The 18,363-nt window shown below is 38.4% G+C and overlaps 1 protein-coding gene across 1 annotated transcript in view; it reads left to right on the forward strand.

Annotated features, from left to right (window-relative positions):
* ADCY8 (adenylate cyclase 8) overlaps positions 1-18,363 on the forward strand; it is a 132,804-nt gene that overhangs the window by 20,055 nt on the left and 94,386 nt on the right. The window contains exon 2 of the mRNA XM_076329088.1: positions 10,447-10,596. Coding sequence (XP_076185203.1) covers positions 10,447-10,596 — 150 coding nt within the window. The remainder of the gene's footprint in view (positions 1-10,446; positions 10,597-18,363) is intronic.

Raw genomic sequence — 18,363 nt, forward strand, 5'->3', positions numbered from 1 at the left:
CAAATTGCTTTCACTGGGGTTTTCAGGTCACTTTTACAAAAATAATTTAAAATGGAAGCAGAGCAGCCATAATGGGAAATTTGGAGAGAGGAGATATTTTCCTTATTATTTCTGGGCTAGCAAACCAGGGCCAGCCTGATCTGGGATCTGTAAGTCTACTCTTGTCATCTCACACATCAATCAGCTGCAGATTCAGTGGGTGAACTCCGTCTCTAATGACACCTGTGCAAAATGACACTTACACGTGCAACTCTGGGAAAAATTTAGCCTTGCCATTGACCCTTAGTTAGAAACGCTGATAATAAAGTGTAAAAAGCCTTTGTTTCCAGCACTGTTTTGGCTTTTTTTTTGGTGAATAGTTTAAAAAAAGAACAGCTGGGGGGGGTGTGGTTTGTTTTGCCAGCAGGTATAACTGATTAACACAAACAGCTGATCAGCAGAGCTTTCCATCAGAGTAGAAGCAGGCTTTGAAGGACAATGGTTGTTTGAAAAAGGACACTCAACACTATGATATCCCTCATCTATTTTTCATTACCAGTATTTTCAATACTATCTCAGTTAAACCAATTTACTTTCCAATAGATATCAGTCTCACTCTCACCCGGACTGCAGTGGCTTTCATAAGGCTGTCTTTATTCTTGACAAAAACTCCAAGAGTAATTTAAGATCATTACATTTTGCTATTACTTTCTTTTTCCATTGCAATACCAAAGGGGAAAACATGATTTGCAAAATCTTGCTTCTTTCCTTCACCTATGGCCGCAGCTTGATAATTCAGAGGAAAACACACATGACTGGGCCTAACATAGCTAGGAAGAAAAATGAAAAGCTTCTCTTGTGCAGCCTATTGTTATAACTCTGCAGAATGCACCGAAGCAGGGTCACCTGTACACAAATTATGATGATTGCCAGTTCCATTGGGAAGACACATGGAGTACGTACTGCAGGTAATTGCTGGGATACACACAGTTTTGATCGGATGAAAACAGCAATGAAGTGTGTCAGAAAAGATGAACTGCTGTCAGCCCTGCAAACATAATTATTGCTTGCTCAGTTTTGACGTCCTACTTCGGATAAGAGCCATTATCTAGAGCAATAAAAACAGCTGTGCAGAACACCACTCCAAACTCATTTAGCAGAAATGCAGACTACCTAATTCTGTTTCCCTTAAAAATGTAGTTAAACTCTTTCCAATGCTGCAAAGCAGCTTTGATGAATTTTTTTTTCCTAACATTACTCCTAATCAGTTGTATAATTTATTAATGGAAGTACTAGGAGTTCTTCTGCCTTGGCTATCTTGCATTGACTTAGACAGAACTACTGAGATAATTCAAGAAAAATTTCCAAAAGTGACTTTCACTTCAGAGGTCCCAGTTTTAGGATGTCCAGGCTCACCTTTACGCTCAGTGATACTCTCAGATATTTCCAGACTGGATGTCAGCTGGAACTTTTTGTCACTGAGAAGTTATCTATGATGTCTGATGCCTGGTCCCCAAACACTGGTACATCTGAATTGGGAGACAGTTATTTATAATTCAGACATCCATGTATGTAATGCAAGGGGGAAAATTAGCATTTGGTAAAGGTTGCTTAAAAAAAACCAACAGAAATTATTTTTAATTCTTAATATCTAGGATGTTGTGAGTGTGCTTCCCCATTTCAGATTATTTTCTTATAAATCTTTGTTTAGATGCTGTAAGTTTTATTAGGAGTAATTTATTTCTCTAGTGGCTTTAAATGTAATGTGGCTTCTATTGAACATAATTACTTTGGTATTTGTTTTGAACAGTAAATGTGCAGCTTGTAAGGGAGATCAGCTTCTGCATAAAAAAAGCGTAGGGAAAATTTTAGTGTCAGACTGAGCTTCATGAGTCTGAAATATCGAAGTGCAGAAAGGGAAACCCCACAGATGCTTTACACTACCTTCTGAGCAGTGAGCAGGGGAATACCATCACTTCAACAGTTTCCTAACCTACCCTGATTGCCATGGGCTGCTTCCAGTGTGTTCTCTTTTGCGCAGGCTTTTGTGCTGTGCTTTGTTTTTTGCTGGTTTTTGTGGGTTGTTACAGCATCTACTCCTGGTTAGACAGCACACGTAATTTTAAATAATTCTGCAGTACATGTACTATGGTTTCAAGGCTACGTATATTTGGAGAAGAAAATAGAGATTCCTATCCAAGCCTTTTACGTTTACCTAAACACACCAAATGAGGTGAAGTTTTTGGACAATAAAATGATGAAATCTGGAAGGTTTGGCTTTAGATTTCTCCTTGTAATTACCCTGCAATGCAGCTCTCTCAGACTAGAGGGAGAAGGTACCTAACCAGCACACAGAAAACACTGAATGGGGGAGGTTATTCATGCCATAGGATAAGACTGTTCATTCTAAATAGGAACATTTCAGGTATCCGTAATCCTGTGTGTAAAATGATGACAAAAGAGTTCTGTGCTGCTGACTGAACAGGAGGTGTGATCACCAGATTTCATTGGGTAGTTCCGGATCATTTCTTAGATGAGGGTCAGAATGTTCAGAAGAGTACCCTGTAGCCATAGAAAACAGTTACTAAAAATTGAAGATCATTTACCTGTCTCTGTCCATTTGCCTGTATGCATGGGCTGTGACCCTACTACTGACATTGTCCCAGACATGCCTAGTCACTTTAACATCTGTAAAAAGACAAGCACCAAAAAAAGATTCTCCAAAGTCCCAGAAAATATTTTTTTTTTAATTAAGATTATGCCTGAATCCCAAATTCTAGACAAACTCAAGGGGAGTTAGAGGAGATGTGCTGAAAATTATTTGCCACTTGGGGCTGCTGATAGCACTAGCAGGGTTACCTGTTTGCTTGACTGCCTCTGTGCATCACTCAAGTTGTGTCAGCCCTTATGTGTCTAATATGATATGATTTGATTCTCCTGAAAGATCTCCTGTACCACACCATGTCGCAAAAGTCTTGCCATAGTTGACAGCTGACTTACCAAATTGTATGGTTTGAGCTACCTATGAACAACTTAATCAGACATTCAATTTTCTACATTTTTAATGGATTCAATGACAGCAAGAAGGAAATAGCTATTCTTATAACAGCAAATTAAACTCTTGTTCTGAATATTAACGATACATACTTCTGAATTCTGTCTTGAACTGGAACAATTGATTTTATGCAAATGTGTCATGTTCAGAGGGAAAATGGTCTTTGTTTTCTAAACCATTAGCACTGCAGGAACAATAGGTATGTTCGGATATTCTGCAATAGCATGGAGAAAACCATGTGTGAGACCAGTTACTCTCATTGAGGGTAATCTAATAATTCCTTGGGGTACACCCTGTGTTTTGATAGGGTCAACCTGCCTTGCAGGCTACAGATTTCATGCACGTTAAAGGCCAGACTGTGTCCTTAAGTACATAGTCAAGTCCTCTAATGCCTGCTCTGGAAGCAGCAAGATCAGGCTTCTTAAAAGTTCTCAGCTCTCCTAAAGGCATAAATAAGATCTGAGTTTTTGAAGAATCCGCCAATGTTCCCATGGGAGCTGGGCACAGCTGAACCACAAAACTGAGTTCTAAACACAAAATCAGGATGTGACACTGATCATGGCTCCTTTCACATTTAGCAAATCAGGGGTGGGTGAGGTAAAGCACTGCTCTTAACCATCATAGGCTGTGCTTGACTAAATTTACCATGAATAAACAATATACCTTTCTCCATCCCTGTCTTCTCAGGTGTATGGTATATTCCTGTCTTTCAGTAAACTATGTATATGTAGATCAGATAAAAGAGTTAGCACACACTCCAGCTGTGAGTGGGAGTTAAACAGCTGTTGTACTTATGCATTGGACAATATAGAGGATCAGGGACAGATGAGCTTTCTGGAAAGTCATGGCAACAATTTGGGCACCTTTGTGGGACACACTGATTTCCAATAAATGCTGATGAAGAAGCACCCATAATCTAAAAGAAACAAAAAAACCTCTATCATGGCCATTGGCATTTAGCAGTTAGACCCTGGAGAAGTCAGAAGGAGTGAACCTGAGGAATAAAAAAACTCCTTACAAGGTGATTTAACAATAAGGCAGCAATGATTTCAGTTTAATGAGTTGGCAGCAGTGCCAACTATGAATGTTCACGTGCTTCCTCTCCCTGTGGAGGCTATGCTGTGAACTCAATCAGACGACTGCTCTAGATAGGAAAATCACTACCAACGCCAAATGTTTGTTTTTTAAGTTGGCCAAGATCCCTGATATAGTTCACAGTATGGTCCCACAAATAATTGATCTGGCACGACAAAGGGGAAGCTGTGCTGAGAGATCAAGGTGGGCAAGAGGCAGTACAGAAATACAGGTACTTACTAGTTTTGCTGCCAGGAGCTTTGATTCATAAAATCATGGTCTCAGCTGGAGATAGAGGCTTGCTGCAGCCCAACAGTGAGAGAGTGGTAGAGTCTGTGCTGCCAGATGTTCCTATTCTATACAAAGTACAGCATTTTGGTCTCAGATCCCACACTTCTCATGCAACCCTCAGTTCATTCCTGCTGATCAGTTCTTATAAGGCCATAAGTTATTTTCCCTCGAAGTAACCTAAGCAGGGGGGTGATGGAGAAGGAAGACAGGGCAATGGGATTTCTGAGACTTTTTAGTTACAAAAAACAACCTTGTGGCGAGCTGCTATTTTTAGTTAAACAACTAATGATGAATCAAAATGCTTCTCCAAACCTAATTAACCAGTAATAATTACCATAGCAACCAGTTCTTTATGTGGCACATGCTGAAAACACTTTTAAAGAAGCACAACAGCTTTACTTTCCTGATTTTCCCAAAACAGACAAGAACTACTCTAATCCGTTGTTGAAGCCAATCCAAAATTAGAAAGCAAAATAGGAAAATAATTAAATAATTTCCCACAGGCTCATTTCAGGAATTAATGAAATTCCTGCTCTTTAAGACTGATCTGCCTTGAGAAGGTCCAACTGGAGATTACATTGAAAACCATTTCTTTACTTTTTAGATGTGTTTTGGTGAGATCAGCCCCAGCACTGCTCTGTTTCTACGCAGCAGAACAAAATTACCTGCTGAAGAGGTTAATAATAGGTTTATTTCTGCAGAGCACACTAGAGTTTCTTTCTACACTTGAGGTAGTAACACACAAGTTCAGTGTCCTCCTGGATTTCAGAATTGTTTCTAAACTTTTTCAGCTTTCTCTCCTCCACCTCCACTGTGCTTTCCATGTGAATGTAATCTACCGTTGGTTCAACTAGTCATGATGAAGATTGTCTGTGGCAATTGCTATCTTTTAGGGCTAGCTAACAATCAACGTATTTTCAATCTGTTGGGTTTGTTGAATGTTCCTACACATTCACTTTTCCTCAGGTTATGGGCTCTTTGGGAGTGCTGAACTCAGTCAATCACTACACACTTCACAAATGTCTGTTAATGGCAGGTCTTAGAAAGCACTGAATTAGGAGACTCTACAGCTGGCCTTATGGCTTTATATTCCCTGATGGACAATTGCACCTTTTCAAAGAGGAAATTCATGGCAAAATTAAAACACAATTCAGTTATGATTTTTGAAGTTTTGAAACTTCTGGCATTTGCAAACCCTTACTTAATTCATTCCCAGTTGTTCATAACCTCACAGGAATCTGTGTAAACTCCAAATCAAGGCAAACTCAATTAGGTGCTCTTAATAGCAGAAATGCCTACGAATTGTTGTTATGCTTAGCCCAGCTCTGCTCTCAGTAACTCACCTGTACCCTTCTGAATTTCCTGTTTCCTGAACTACATTCAATTCTGCCTTGAAAAGCTGTCTGTGGCTGATTCACCTACCACTTCGCAACAGACTTGTGAGTTACTTTATGGTTTTTTCAATGAATTTTCCTTTTCCTGTTCTTTTACATTACTATATTGTACTTACTTTGATTGATACTTCTTCCTGACCAGCTGTGTCCAGTGCCTTTTAATTGTTTCTTTGTCTGAGAACTGGTGATTCCCAAATCCACTCAAAATATTGTTTCAGTTGTTTTGTCAAAGCCCTTTTTATACGAGTGACAGATAAAAATGAAATTCTTTGAGTCAATGTGTACTGTCAAATTTAAACTCAGCTTTCTTGTCCAACCTGACTCCTCTCCTTCCATTGCCTTTATTTTTGACTAGTTTTTATATTGACTTTGCAAAAGGCCCTGAGGTGCCTGCATGAAGGACACTTTATAAATTTAAATTTATTTGACAAATGATTTCTCTGTGAACTAAGCTCTTAATCGCCTCCTATGAGAAGGGGAATATCTCCTATGAGATATGGGAAGCAGAGTTTTGGAGTAAAAATTTTAATGGCTGCTTTTAACTACCTGCATGATCTTGTCAAGTAACTTTCTTTAGCTCTCTTCATCCTATTATGCGATTATGTGCAACTGCAGGTTCAGCAAGGACAGTGCTGATCCTGTTACACAGATATTCCCAAGCAGCATGGTGATGGGTTCCTTCTTGTTTGATTTTTTAAATATTCAAGAAGCAGACCTCCCCAGAGCCCTATTTAAACATTAAAATGTATCACTCATGGCTTTTTAAGATCACTTGCTGTCTCTGCTACAGTTGCTTATTTGAGTGCTGTGCAAGGTACAAATAAACTAAGAGCTTATAAATGTTGTGAAAAGATTTTCTTTCTTTCACATTATACCTCAGCTTTCCTACTGTGTGAGCATTGATTATCTTCAGGTCAGTCAAAAAGATATGAAACTGTGTACATCTCATAAAATTATAAACTGTGTACATCTTATAAAATCAGAGTCTGCCCTGGCTTGTGGCCCTGATAGGCAGTAGAAAATCCTGCAAAACTTCTGGAATTGGCTACAGTAAGCTGTAGGAAAAAGGAGTGGCAATGAGAGACTCAAGTCTTATATGTCTTTTTTATTTTTTTATTAACAAGAGCCACAGATTAGTATCATTGCAAGGCATAGTGCTTTACTCTTTAGGTTGGTTTCAGTCAGACTACTATGTGCAAGAAAAGCAGATTCTGCCACTGAGTAAGCTGTTGTTTTACCTGTAACATGTTTTCCATAATTCCCTTTGTCCAAATCAAATTATGTGCTCATGAAATCTAATTGAAGGCCAAATTCTACTGCATTTGCTCTAAGGAGATCTGCTGAAGTGAGTGGCACTAGTCCTGAGTATTAGCAGAGACTGGTGACTGAACTGGGCTCATGAGGAACTTGCAATTGAATTTGCGAGCAAAGGAGAGCACCCTGCTACTGCTTTCACCATTGAAACACACATTTCAAATGTTGTCAAAGGCTTTTCTTTTTTTTTTTTTTCACCCTATACCCTAACTTTCCTAGTGTGTGAGCATTGATTATCTTCAAGTCAGTCAAAAAGGTATGAAACATTGACTCCTCCAGCCACCCACAGCTGATTTCTGTTGTCCCGCTGAACAACGTAATTCTGAACTGGTCTTATCTTATGTCAGCTCATCATATGGCTCTTAGTAGCCTGCACCAGAAAGGAGTTATCTCATGGGTTGAATTACTGCATTCTCTGTTTCATCTTGGAGCAAAGGTGGAAAGTGTCTGGGGGAAGCTGGCTGGTGCGAGGCACTCTGTCTGCAGTGAAACAGGGTAAGGTAGATAACAGGGGAAAAGCAGTAGCCGCAGAGGTGGAATAATGACAAATGCACTGAGACTGAATAGTCTCAAATTCCTCCCTACTAAAAAATAAAAGGCTGAGAGGAGTAATGCTATAAGTCAGTAAAATCAGGAATGGTGAGAGGAAGATGAATTGGGAATGATTAGTCACTGTTTCTCATATTATAAGCATGATGCAGCACTCAAAGAAATGATAAGACTGCGAATTAAAGCAAACAAAAAGAAACATTTTTATCAGTAGGTGCCTAATTAAATTGTAGAAATCTTTGTCAGTGAATGCCGTGGGGGCCAAAGGTACAATTAACTTCAGAAAGGTATCAGAAAAAGTTAAGCGAGCGGAGAGAGCATGCCACCTCCAGCTCAGAGGTGCTGTAAACCACAAGGTCTTGGAAGCCGGGAAGATGCAAGGATCATACTAACCATGCCTTATTTCTCACAAGCTTTGCCTAGACGTCTATTACTGGCAAAGGTTAAACAAAACTTCAGCTGGAGCCAGGATATGCATTCTTATCTAATCATGGCATATAAATTGTAAATGAATTTCCTGTACTATCATAGAACAATACTCCAGATTCAGAAATACGGGAATATATAAAGCTGAAGTTTCTGCAGATGCATTTGGTTTGATATCAAATCTCACTTTCAAACCCACATGAATGTGAGGAGCAAGACCTGCAGATCCGAGGCACGGCATCTCAATGAGATTAGGGAGTTTTGCTAAATGTTTTCTCTCTTCTATTAGGACAAGCAACACTTTGATTTTAGGGAGAATGATTATCAGATAATACTACAGAAATGCAACCTCTAGCTCGCAATGTTCTGCAACCACAGATTGCTGGAGTGTTCAAGACTGTTTCGACAAAACATCACTGTATGCTTGCTTTATTTTTGTATTTGTATCTACTTTTTTATCCTTGTACTCCTACCTGGGCACTGTCTGTTGTCTGCTATCAGAGACAGGATCGTGAATGATGAACACTTGATCTGTCCTGGCGTGGCTGTTCTGATGTTGTTATGCTCCTGTAGGTATCACCCATAGCATTACAGTCCATAGCTGTCAGAGCCTGGACAGCTCTGCTGGGCAGGCAATGTGGCCACAGGGTAATGTAGCCCCCACCTGCCCTATGGCTGGTTTGCCACTGGGAGAGAGGTGTGATCCTGCAAGACAGGGTGCACTCAGTGGGACTTCATCAGCACAGTGGCTGTGACTGGACCTTGGCAGGAATACAGGGAGCTGCAGTTTGCAGGCTTTCAGCTGGTTCACTGTGCCACGATGGCTTCACTAGCTAAGGTAGCAGTCAGAGCAGTTTTGCCCTACATACTGCATTTGAGGAATATTAGTGACTTCTGGACTTATTTTTCACTCTTGACCCCTTCACAAGTTTAAAAAAGGCAGAATGAAGAATTTGGCGTGTTCAAAGAAGGGCAACGAGGCTGGTGAGGGGTCTGGAGAACAAGTCTTCTGAGGAGCGGCTGAGGGAACTGGGGTTGTTTAGCCTGCAGAAGAGGAGGTTGAGGGGAGACCTCATCGCTCTCTACAACTACCTGAAAGGAGGTTGTAGTGAAGTGAGTGTCGGTCTCTTCTCCCAAGTAACAAGCGATAGGACGAGAGGAAACGGCCTTGAGTTGCGCCAGGGGAGGTTTAGATTGGACGTGAGGAAAAATTTCTTCCCCAAAAGGGTTGTGAAGCATTGGACCAGGCTGCCCAGGGAAGTGGTGGAGTCACCATCCCTGGAGGTATTTAAAAGAAGTGTAGATGTGGTGCTTAGGGACATGGTTTAGTGGTGGACTTGGCAGTGTTAGGTTAACGGTTGGACTCAATGATTTTAAAGGTCTTTTCCAACCTAAATGATTCTATGATTCTATGATTGTAAGTAGGAACTGAGAGGAGTTCACATGAGTTTGTAACATGCTGGAGGGATGAGGTGTTGGATAAAGCTGCTGAAACTGCAGGTCTGTGTTCTGTCTCTAGTGCATGCAAATATTACATTTCTTACTTGGTTTCCCAAACAATCCTCACTTCAATGGCGTTGATGTGCTCTGCCTTAAAAACATACAGAGCACAAAGAGGTATCAATGAAAGACAAATAAGCCACTTCAATTTACACTGTCCAAGGATCCACTCCCATTTGGCTCTCTTAACTTCATATTGTAAAGGAAGAAACTGTGACGCACCTTCTACAAGGAAAAAGAGTGCAGCTCTTACGTAGGCGTTAGTGAAGAAAAGGTCTGTGTACACAGGCACAGGCTATGCAAGCATTTGGTTATCCTTTCAGCTTCCCCTGTTGAATGTTTCAGGATTCAGACTGTGCAAGCTTGTGCTTTGGCATCAGTTGAAAATGAATTTATTTAATATGGTCAATAACAACAGAATAACCATTATCACTGATATTAATTCTTAGCTAATTGACACTCTTTGTTTTCCTTAACATGGCTTTGTTCTCAAACTAAGCCATGGAACAAATCACAAAGTTGCTTTTACAGAAGAGGCAGTGCAAAAACAAATTGTTAATTATGTTTGTAATCATTCCTGACTACAGCCCTGTGAGTCAGTTCTTGGAAACATCATTTGTGGTTCAACTAGAGTTTAATGCCCCCAAAGACTGCATATTTCTTCCTCAAGGCAGAGAGAATTTTACACGTTTGATGCCTCTAATTAAGATCCAAGAGATTCTTTTATGCAAACTTTCCTAATGGTTTAGTTTTACAGCCCACATGACTGCAGAGCAGTCATTCTCTCTCTCTCTCTCTTTCTCTTTTTAAACAGATACTTTTGCTTCTCTTGTCCGATGAAATCCTATTTGTTGTTTGTTGCAGATAGCGGCTCAGGCAGTGTTATTTATGTGTATGAACACCGCAGGAATCTTCATTAGCTACCTATCAGACAGAGCACAACGTCAAGCCTTCCTGGAGACCAGAAGATGTGTAGAAGCCAGACTGAGACTAGAGACAGAAAATCAGCGACAGGTATTGGAGAAACAATCCTATTTTTGTATTAATTGGAATTGATAATTGGACAAGACTGGGCTTTTGTAGCCTCACTGACTCCAATGTGATGCCACCTGATTTGAGCAGGTTAAGTGAGTTTCATGCTGCTATTTTGCTAGTGTGTATCCATCTGATATGACATCTTAAAGATTTTCCTGGGAAACAGTATGAATGTGTTCTGTTTCAAGTGGCTGTTCCTTGTCCTTTCCCATACAAGAAGAGGCCATCAAATGAAATAGCAGCTGGCAGGTGTTTAAAAATGGTTCTTTACACAAAAGGGGTTAAACTGGGGAACTTCATGTTTCAGAGTGTTTGGATACTAAAACTTGTATCAGTCAAGTGAAAACTAAGCAAGTTCATGGAGGAGAACTCTACCTAGGCAGAGAAAATACTAAAACATCACCTCTGTCTCACAGATGAATATTTGGAGCTGGGAGGCCACTGCAGGGAAGTATCACTGTATGCTTTCCCTGTTCTTAAACTATTCCCTAAAAATCTCCTTTTGGCCAGTGTGCAACAGCATACTGGGCTAGGTGAACTTCCGATATGAGCAGGTATGCTTGATCTTAGATACACCATCCTTTCCAATCCAGAAAAAAAGGCATTGAATAAAAAGAAGTTTGCTGCTTATTATTTCATACCAAGGCAGCAGAAATGAGATGTAGCATGCTATACATATTTTGCATTCCCACTGAATATCAGAAGGTTCTCCTGCTGTTTAAAAACTTGCATTAAGATCAAAATACAGCCTGTAGATATATACCTTACACTGTTATTTCATTCTCAAATGAACTTAGCCATTTATTTTGCCCTGTTGTATAGATACGTGTATTGCTTCTCAATTTTATTTCTTTTACTTCTTGAAATCCCTGCTTTTATACAGAGATCTAGGAAGATGTCACATTCTAGACTTTACTGACCCAGTATGAATGCATGACTGTGCTGAGTACTGCAAGTTACCTATGCCAGAACATCTCTCCAGCCATTGCTGACTGAAGAGGCTTTGAGGGATGCTATCTAGGATGCTCGGTTCTCATTTTAACTGTAGGACTACATTTTTATGGCTTTTGGTTTTTTGTGAGTTTGGGGTATTTTGCATTTCTCTTCTTGTGTAATCTTTTAAAAACTAATATTTTGTAAGCTTTACTTTGATCATTGTTTTGTAGAGTTCATTGTAAAAATCTTTATAAAACACTAGCAAGAGATTCCCCTGTTCCAGATGATTCAGAGGATTTTCCATTAGAATTATTTTATTTTCTCATGGAAAATGAAATTTCTACAAAGACAACTTTTTTTTGAGAAATTCAATTTTGCTGAAATTTTATTTCCTATTAGGAAAATGAAGACAGATTGTTTCCATCTGGGTGGGTTTAAGAAAAAACAGATTTTTTTTTGGTGAGGGGGGAAGTAGGGGTTGGATCTGAAATACTTGTTTCTAATCAGCCAGTGTTGAACCGTGCATTTTGTCTTGGCCCAGTGCCTTGCAAGGCTTCAGGGCTGAAGGCAGAACTTCCTGGAGAGTTACCTCACTGCAGCTGAGACTCACCTATAACCAAACAAAGTAGTGTGTCATAGGCATCATATGACTGGAAATGCATAAGAGAAAATGTATTCAGGCCAAGGAAAATGCCCACAAGAGAAAAATACAGACATCAGGACACCAAATGAAAGATCTCTTCTAAAACTCAATTTAATGATAAACTAACCCAAAATTTAGGAACAAAACATTTTGAAATATTTCCAATTAATACTGTTGGAAGTTTGAAACTGTGTTATTATGCACACCTATATATACATAGATATTAAAAATACATATAATATACTTGTCAGTTTTTCATTTGTATTTGGGACAACAACAATGACAAAATATTCCAATACTGGAATGCCTTGGAGGAATGGAAAGCCTGTTTCCCTCAGTCTTCTATTCTTTCCCTTTGCCTCTGAAGTAGAGGCTCATTTAAGCAATTTCTAAACATATCTTCTTTAACAAGACTGGCAATGTCACATTTTAGGTGACTGCTTTTCTTGAGCAGCTTGTTCATGCTCATTTGATCAATATCCACAGGCGATAATCCAGTGACTGCTAGCATTTTTCTATCTTGAAGACATATATTTAATGATACAGGGGATCTGTAGTTCACATGAATGTAAAAATCATATTACCTGTTAATTCATATCACATTTTAAAAAATAAGGATTAAATCCTGATGAATTTTCATAAATTCATTCTATGACTTTCTAGAAAATACCTCTGATATATGAAGGGGGGGGGAAGTGCGTGCAGGCCAATAGTTGTGATGTGGCTTCTGAAAATCTCTAAAAATATGGCTGAAGAACTAAAAATGTGCAGAGAAAATAAAGGAAAAATTATTTGTGTAATTCTTCAGGATAATAATTCTAGGAATCCTGAATTCTGTTCCACTTTGATTTATTTCTCCTCCACTTCTCATAAACTGCATAAAAATGTTTCTTGCAGCAGGGTCAGGCTTTTTGTGGCTTTCAGTGGTGGTACTGCTACTTTTTATAGTAATGGGTGACAATTAAAATCTCTCAAGGTTTGTTTCCACCCCACACAGCTTCCACTTATTAAACTGAAAATAATAGATAATTGCAATGGGTAATTGTATTGACGTCATATGTATGACACGTCATATGAAGTATGACAGCTTGCCAGATAGGTCCCATAGGGTCTGGTTTTGTCCTTACTTTGTTTAAATCAGAAGACCAGTAAAATTAAAGTAAGAAAAAACAACATGAGTTAAAAAATGCAGCAAGGAATGGTATGCTCCTCCATAAGTAATTGCAGAATAAGACTCCAATTTTTTATAATTATAAAGGTTATATAAATGCTTCAGATATACTTCTGTTCATTATTGTGCATTGTTAAAACTAAGAAATCAAGTTTCTGCACTCTCAAAATGACTCTTCCAATTTCTCAATACCCCTTATATTTGTCATCTCTAATCATTCGTCATTCTAATAACTGTAAATGCTATTGCTATCATTATTCAGTATTGTGTAATGCCTAAAGGAACCAGTCATGGAAAGTCACCCAATTGTGAGCCAAACATTTTATAATCTACGTTTTAGAGACAAGCAAGAGGTACCATCAAACATGTGGAGCTCTACAAGGAAACAATAATACTCATAAGTAAGGATCTGTTTGGGTTTTGGAGATTTTAAAGAACCCCCTAATGAGTATTTGCACATTTTCTGGAATACAAATATAAAGTTTCTATCAGCTTCTCTCTTATGGTGGAAAGCAAGAGGTGGTTCTGTATTTCCTGATAAATTTCACACAGATGAGCTGAAAGTTTTTCAGTGAAAGCAGTTTCATTCTTTTGTCATCATACTTTTTTGTAGAGTGCAATGAAAATAGGTGAAACCACCAAAATCCCACTAGTGGGGAAAAACTCTTTTTTGTTGTTGTTTATGTTACTCTGAGCTGAAATTTGGACAGGTAGATATTACAGGGTTTTTTTCCAGATGTCGTTATTTTCCAGCAATCTGTGATCTCTTCCTTCTGTGGGGTTTTCAGGGTTTAAGGACTCCTTGATCTATTTTGGTATTGCTATGGGGTTTTCCAGTTTGGCAGTCAAAGCTATTTTGCTCTGTCGAAATGTCTGTGTGCCATGTTATGGTCTCAACTGAATAGCTGTAAATCTGAATTAGCTCCATTCGTTCATTGTCCACAGAAAATGTCCTCAGGTGCAAGTTCAGTTTTTACGCTAATTGCAATTCATTTTCTTACTGCACAGGAAGGAAGAGGGCGAAGTGCAGACCTGTATGATAGAAAAGACTTTAAGGAGCCTGGCCAAATTTTTTCAAAGCTTTTACGTGACTTAATTTCCAGTTTCCGTGTTTCCAAATCTCTATACAATTAAGCTCCTACATATTTTTTCATCCTTCCTCCCCCATCACCGTTTACTCTGAACAACACTTTTGAGTAAAATTTTCAGAAGTATTTCAGAAAGTTAGGAGTTTTAGTCATGTTTTCAAAAGCAACTAATTCATCAAGGATCTGATTTTTTTTATTATTATTTTTTATTTTTAAGCATCTGGGGTTGTTAACAAGTACATATTAACATTTTCAATTACAATGAATTTTCTAACTCTAATCACTCTATTAATAAAGTGAACAGTGCTGTGGATACAAAGGAGAATTACTCCAGCAGTCATTGCTAATGATGTTTATGCACTTAACTGTACGGTATTATCTGTGTGATACCATTTGGAAATCCTAGCACTCTGTGAAACCTGAGGGAACATCTGTGTCTACTTCTTTCCCAATTTTCATTAGAAAATTAAAATTTTGGTGAAGAACTAAAACATTTCAGAGCTTGGCTTAGTTAAATGAGACTCCACTGCTGATGAGTACCAGAAAAACTGTATCATAGAAAGATAAAAATATCAGAGAAGCAATCTAGAGAAGGTAGCACAGACAAAATAATGTGTTGTGAAAACAGTCTCAGTTTACCAGTTATTAATCAAAACATTAATTTAAATATTTTCTAATGAAGTGTAGTTAGCTGCTTGTGCTTAATATACGTAGTTATATCAACCAACCAAAAATGTCAGCCATAAAATGTCCTCCAGTTTTGTTTTCAACACATTGTAATTATGAATAAACAGCAAACGCGAGGTTCTCAGTTTTCTTAAGTCCATTTCATTCCAATAATATCATCACTTTCCACTACCTGTTTGAAATTTTGGGTCAATATTTTGATTTGATATCTATATGTTGGTTGACACCCAGTGCTGTACTTTGTTAATAACCACTTCAAAAACACTGTCTTCCTTCTTACCTTGATTTTATTGTAAGTACACAGCAGGTAATTCTGCTTTTATCATATATGGGCAATGAAAACAGAAAGTGTAACTTATTTTCTTAATTAGCTACTGCAAAACTTTCAAAAACAACAAACATGTCATTTCCCTCATTATGAAGATGCTGTGAAATTGCCCTCAGTGAAGAGCAGGGACCTGCACTAAATTTCATTTTCATTTCTATTTCTCATAGTACAAAATCCCTGAGTTTTAAATGAACGACATTAAATCCATATTGAAATGATGACTTTATGAAGAATTGAATTTATAATATATCTCTGGTGTCCCTACCTGCTCTTTCTCCAGCAATTCATCTTTACTTGAAATGTGTCTAACATTTCAAACCCTCAAATATTACTGTTTAATTATAAAGAGTCTCTCAGATAACTTTGTCACTCTGCCTCTTCCTTTACCATACATACGTATGCCAAGTTATACATATCTGAAAACAATTATTGTGCAAGGAGGTTAATATTTGATTTCTTATAACTGAAGCTGGAAATGGAGGCTTAAAATGACTGGGAAGGGAACATCACAGAAGTTAAGTAGCTAAATATCTTTAAAAATCAGTCCAGCACTTACCTCTTATCTTGTAATAAGATCACAACCTTACAGGACTGCTATTCAGAGAAAACTCATTTTACTCATAATTAAGTGATTTCTCCTATGTGATGGCCACACTTCTACTCTCCATCCAAGACCTCTCTAGACCAATGAGACTAATGAAGCCCAGAAAAAGTAATGGGGAAATATGGGTAGGAGGCTGCTCTCAAGCTAAGCAAAGTTGTTAGACTGTATTCTACTAACATGAATAACCTGTGGATTGGACTAGCGTTAAAAAAAAAATAACATAAAGCCTCTCCAAAACATTTTATCTGCATTATTTCTGGTAGATTTAGAGCACCTGATGGTATCTTATGAAAGAAGGATCTTCTCTGCAGTTGTTTGAGATGACAGGTGAAATCAGTCCAGATCTATGTGATGCTTGTATTCATCCTCTGGTGAGGTGTTTGTTCTTGTTCTCACTGTAGCAGGTTCTGCATCATTCATGAAAAGAGAACTCCCTACCTGGTGCACAGAACTCACCAGCAAAGCTTCACTGCCACTGCTGTGCTGTTATTGGGAGGGACTAAAACTCAAATCAGAAAGAAATCCTCCAGTTTTTAAGCCCTGAGAAGCCAAATAGTCAAAATTATTCTACTTTAGCACTACATTTGTGCAGTTTCAGTGGAGTTAGCTAGTGCTAGAAGGTACTAAATCCACAATGCATTAGTATCTTTAGCTGTATTTTTTACATCCCCTTCCAACATGGTCTTTGGCAAGCAGACCCCTTTCTCTGCAGGCATCATCTCAAATTCCACCCAGAGGAGGTCCTCTTATATGGAAATAAAACTCCTTCTCAATATCTTCCCTAAGTATTACAAATATTTTCTTGGGTGTCTAGCACACTAGCAGAGGAGACGGAGGTGAAGGCTAGAAGAAAGAGCAATTAAGACAGAGAGTTGGTGGGGACCAACCACTGTCTGCCTCTTGTCTTGCAAGGAGTACTCAGGCGAGAAGGTCCAGGCTGGCATCATACCTGATCCACCTGGCTTCTGGGGATGCTTCTCATCAAGGTGGGGTGAAGACAGGCATCTGCAGGCATAATTATGGGTTTGGTCAGGTTAGTGGGGAACAAGAAGAAAAACCTTTTCTTCATTAAATAGTGTAATGAGAAGAGTCTTCTATGAGAACAACCTAGCAGACATTTCCTCCCTGCAAGTCCTGTCACTGGCTTACTGGACACCTGCTTTCCAGCTAATCTCTTTCTCATAGGGGATTCTACAAATTCAATTAAAGCTCATTTTGAAAGTTAAAACAGTTTGGATATTATTTCATTTGATTTCCACAAAGGGTTTGAGCTCAACCACCCTGAAGAACCAGTTGTCCAGGTGCAAAGAGGGTTGTTTTGTTTTCTGGGTATGAACACACATTCTATTTTTCCAGTATAAGTATGAGAGCTGTAGAAGGAGAATACATCCCTTAGTCTTCAGAACAGTCTGCTGTTGGCATATTTAGCCTCTCCTGCCTGTTATTTGTGGAAAAACTGTCATCCCGTCTTAATCGCTTTTTCCGTTAGAAAACTGTTCTGTTTGACCATTTGTTTCCCTTCTACCTCTACTTCCAGAGGATTTTTTTTCACACTTTACTCCGCAACACTCTCTATTTCCTACAGCTTTAAGAAGCCCTCTGCAGATTGATGAACTGTTGTTTGTTTTGTTGTTTGTTTTTTTTTAAGAAGCTTATATGTTGTGTAGGTTTTATCAAGCTCTTACAGATCTACATTTTAATCAACCACCAGTACTTTGCAACCTCTAAAGTAATAGCAGATTGGACTGGGATTGGAAAGGACACTTTAAGAGGGTTAAACACTATAAAGTCATCTTTTTTTGATATTGGTGCTAAGAATATGAAAATCCTTCTAAAGTGGCATGAGGATAAAGTTCAGATTTGGTTTAAAAAAAAGAGTAATCTGAATTTTAGAGATCACGTGACCTTTCTTTTTCATTGTAAAAGTAATTTAAAATACTTCATAAATAAAAATTGTGATCACAAAAATTTTATTTTTAAAAGGCAAGCAATAACCTCCCAATTAAAAATTCTGTGTAAACCTCTGATTAGATATTGCATTTTAGCCAGCTTTCCTCTCTATAGGAAACGGTCTGTTGAATGTAAGATGCTCAGAAAGTTTTCACAGTTATCCAGACTTTCTTTCACCTCAACACCTTTCTCTAAAGAACCATGATCCCAATAGAAATTTGTTCTTGGAATTGCTCCTTTGGTACTTAGAGGATCATACTCAAAGTATAACATACTGGTTAATCCAACAAGCAAAGGAATACGCAAACTTTATATTGTTCTTTACAATCCATATCCATA

This window comes from Aptenodytes patagonicus, chromosome 2 (assembly GCF_965638725.1).
Source record: "Aptenodytes patagonicus chromosome 2, bAptPat1.pri.cur, whole genome shotgun sequence".
Lineage (NCBI taxonomy): Eukaryota > Metazoa > Chordata > Aves > Sphenisciformes > Spheniscidae > Aptenodytes > Aptenodytes patagonicus.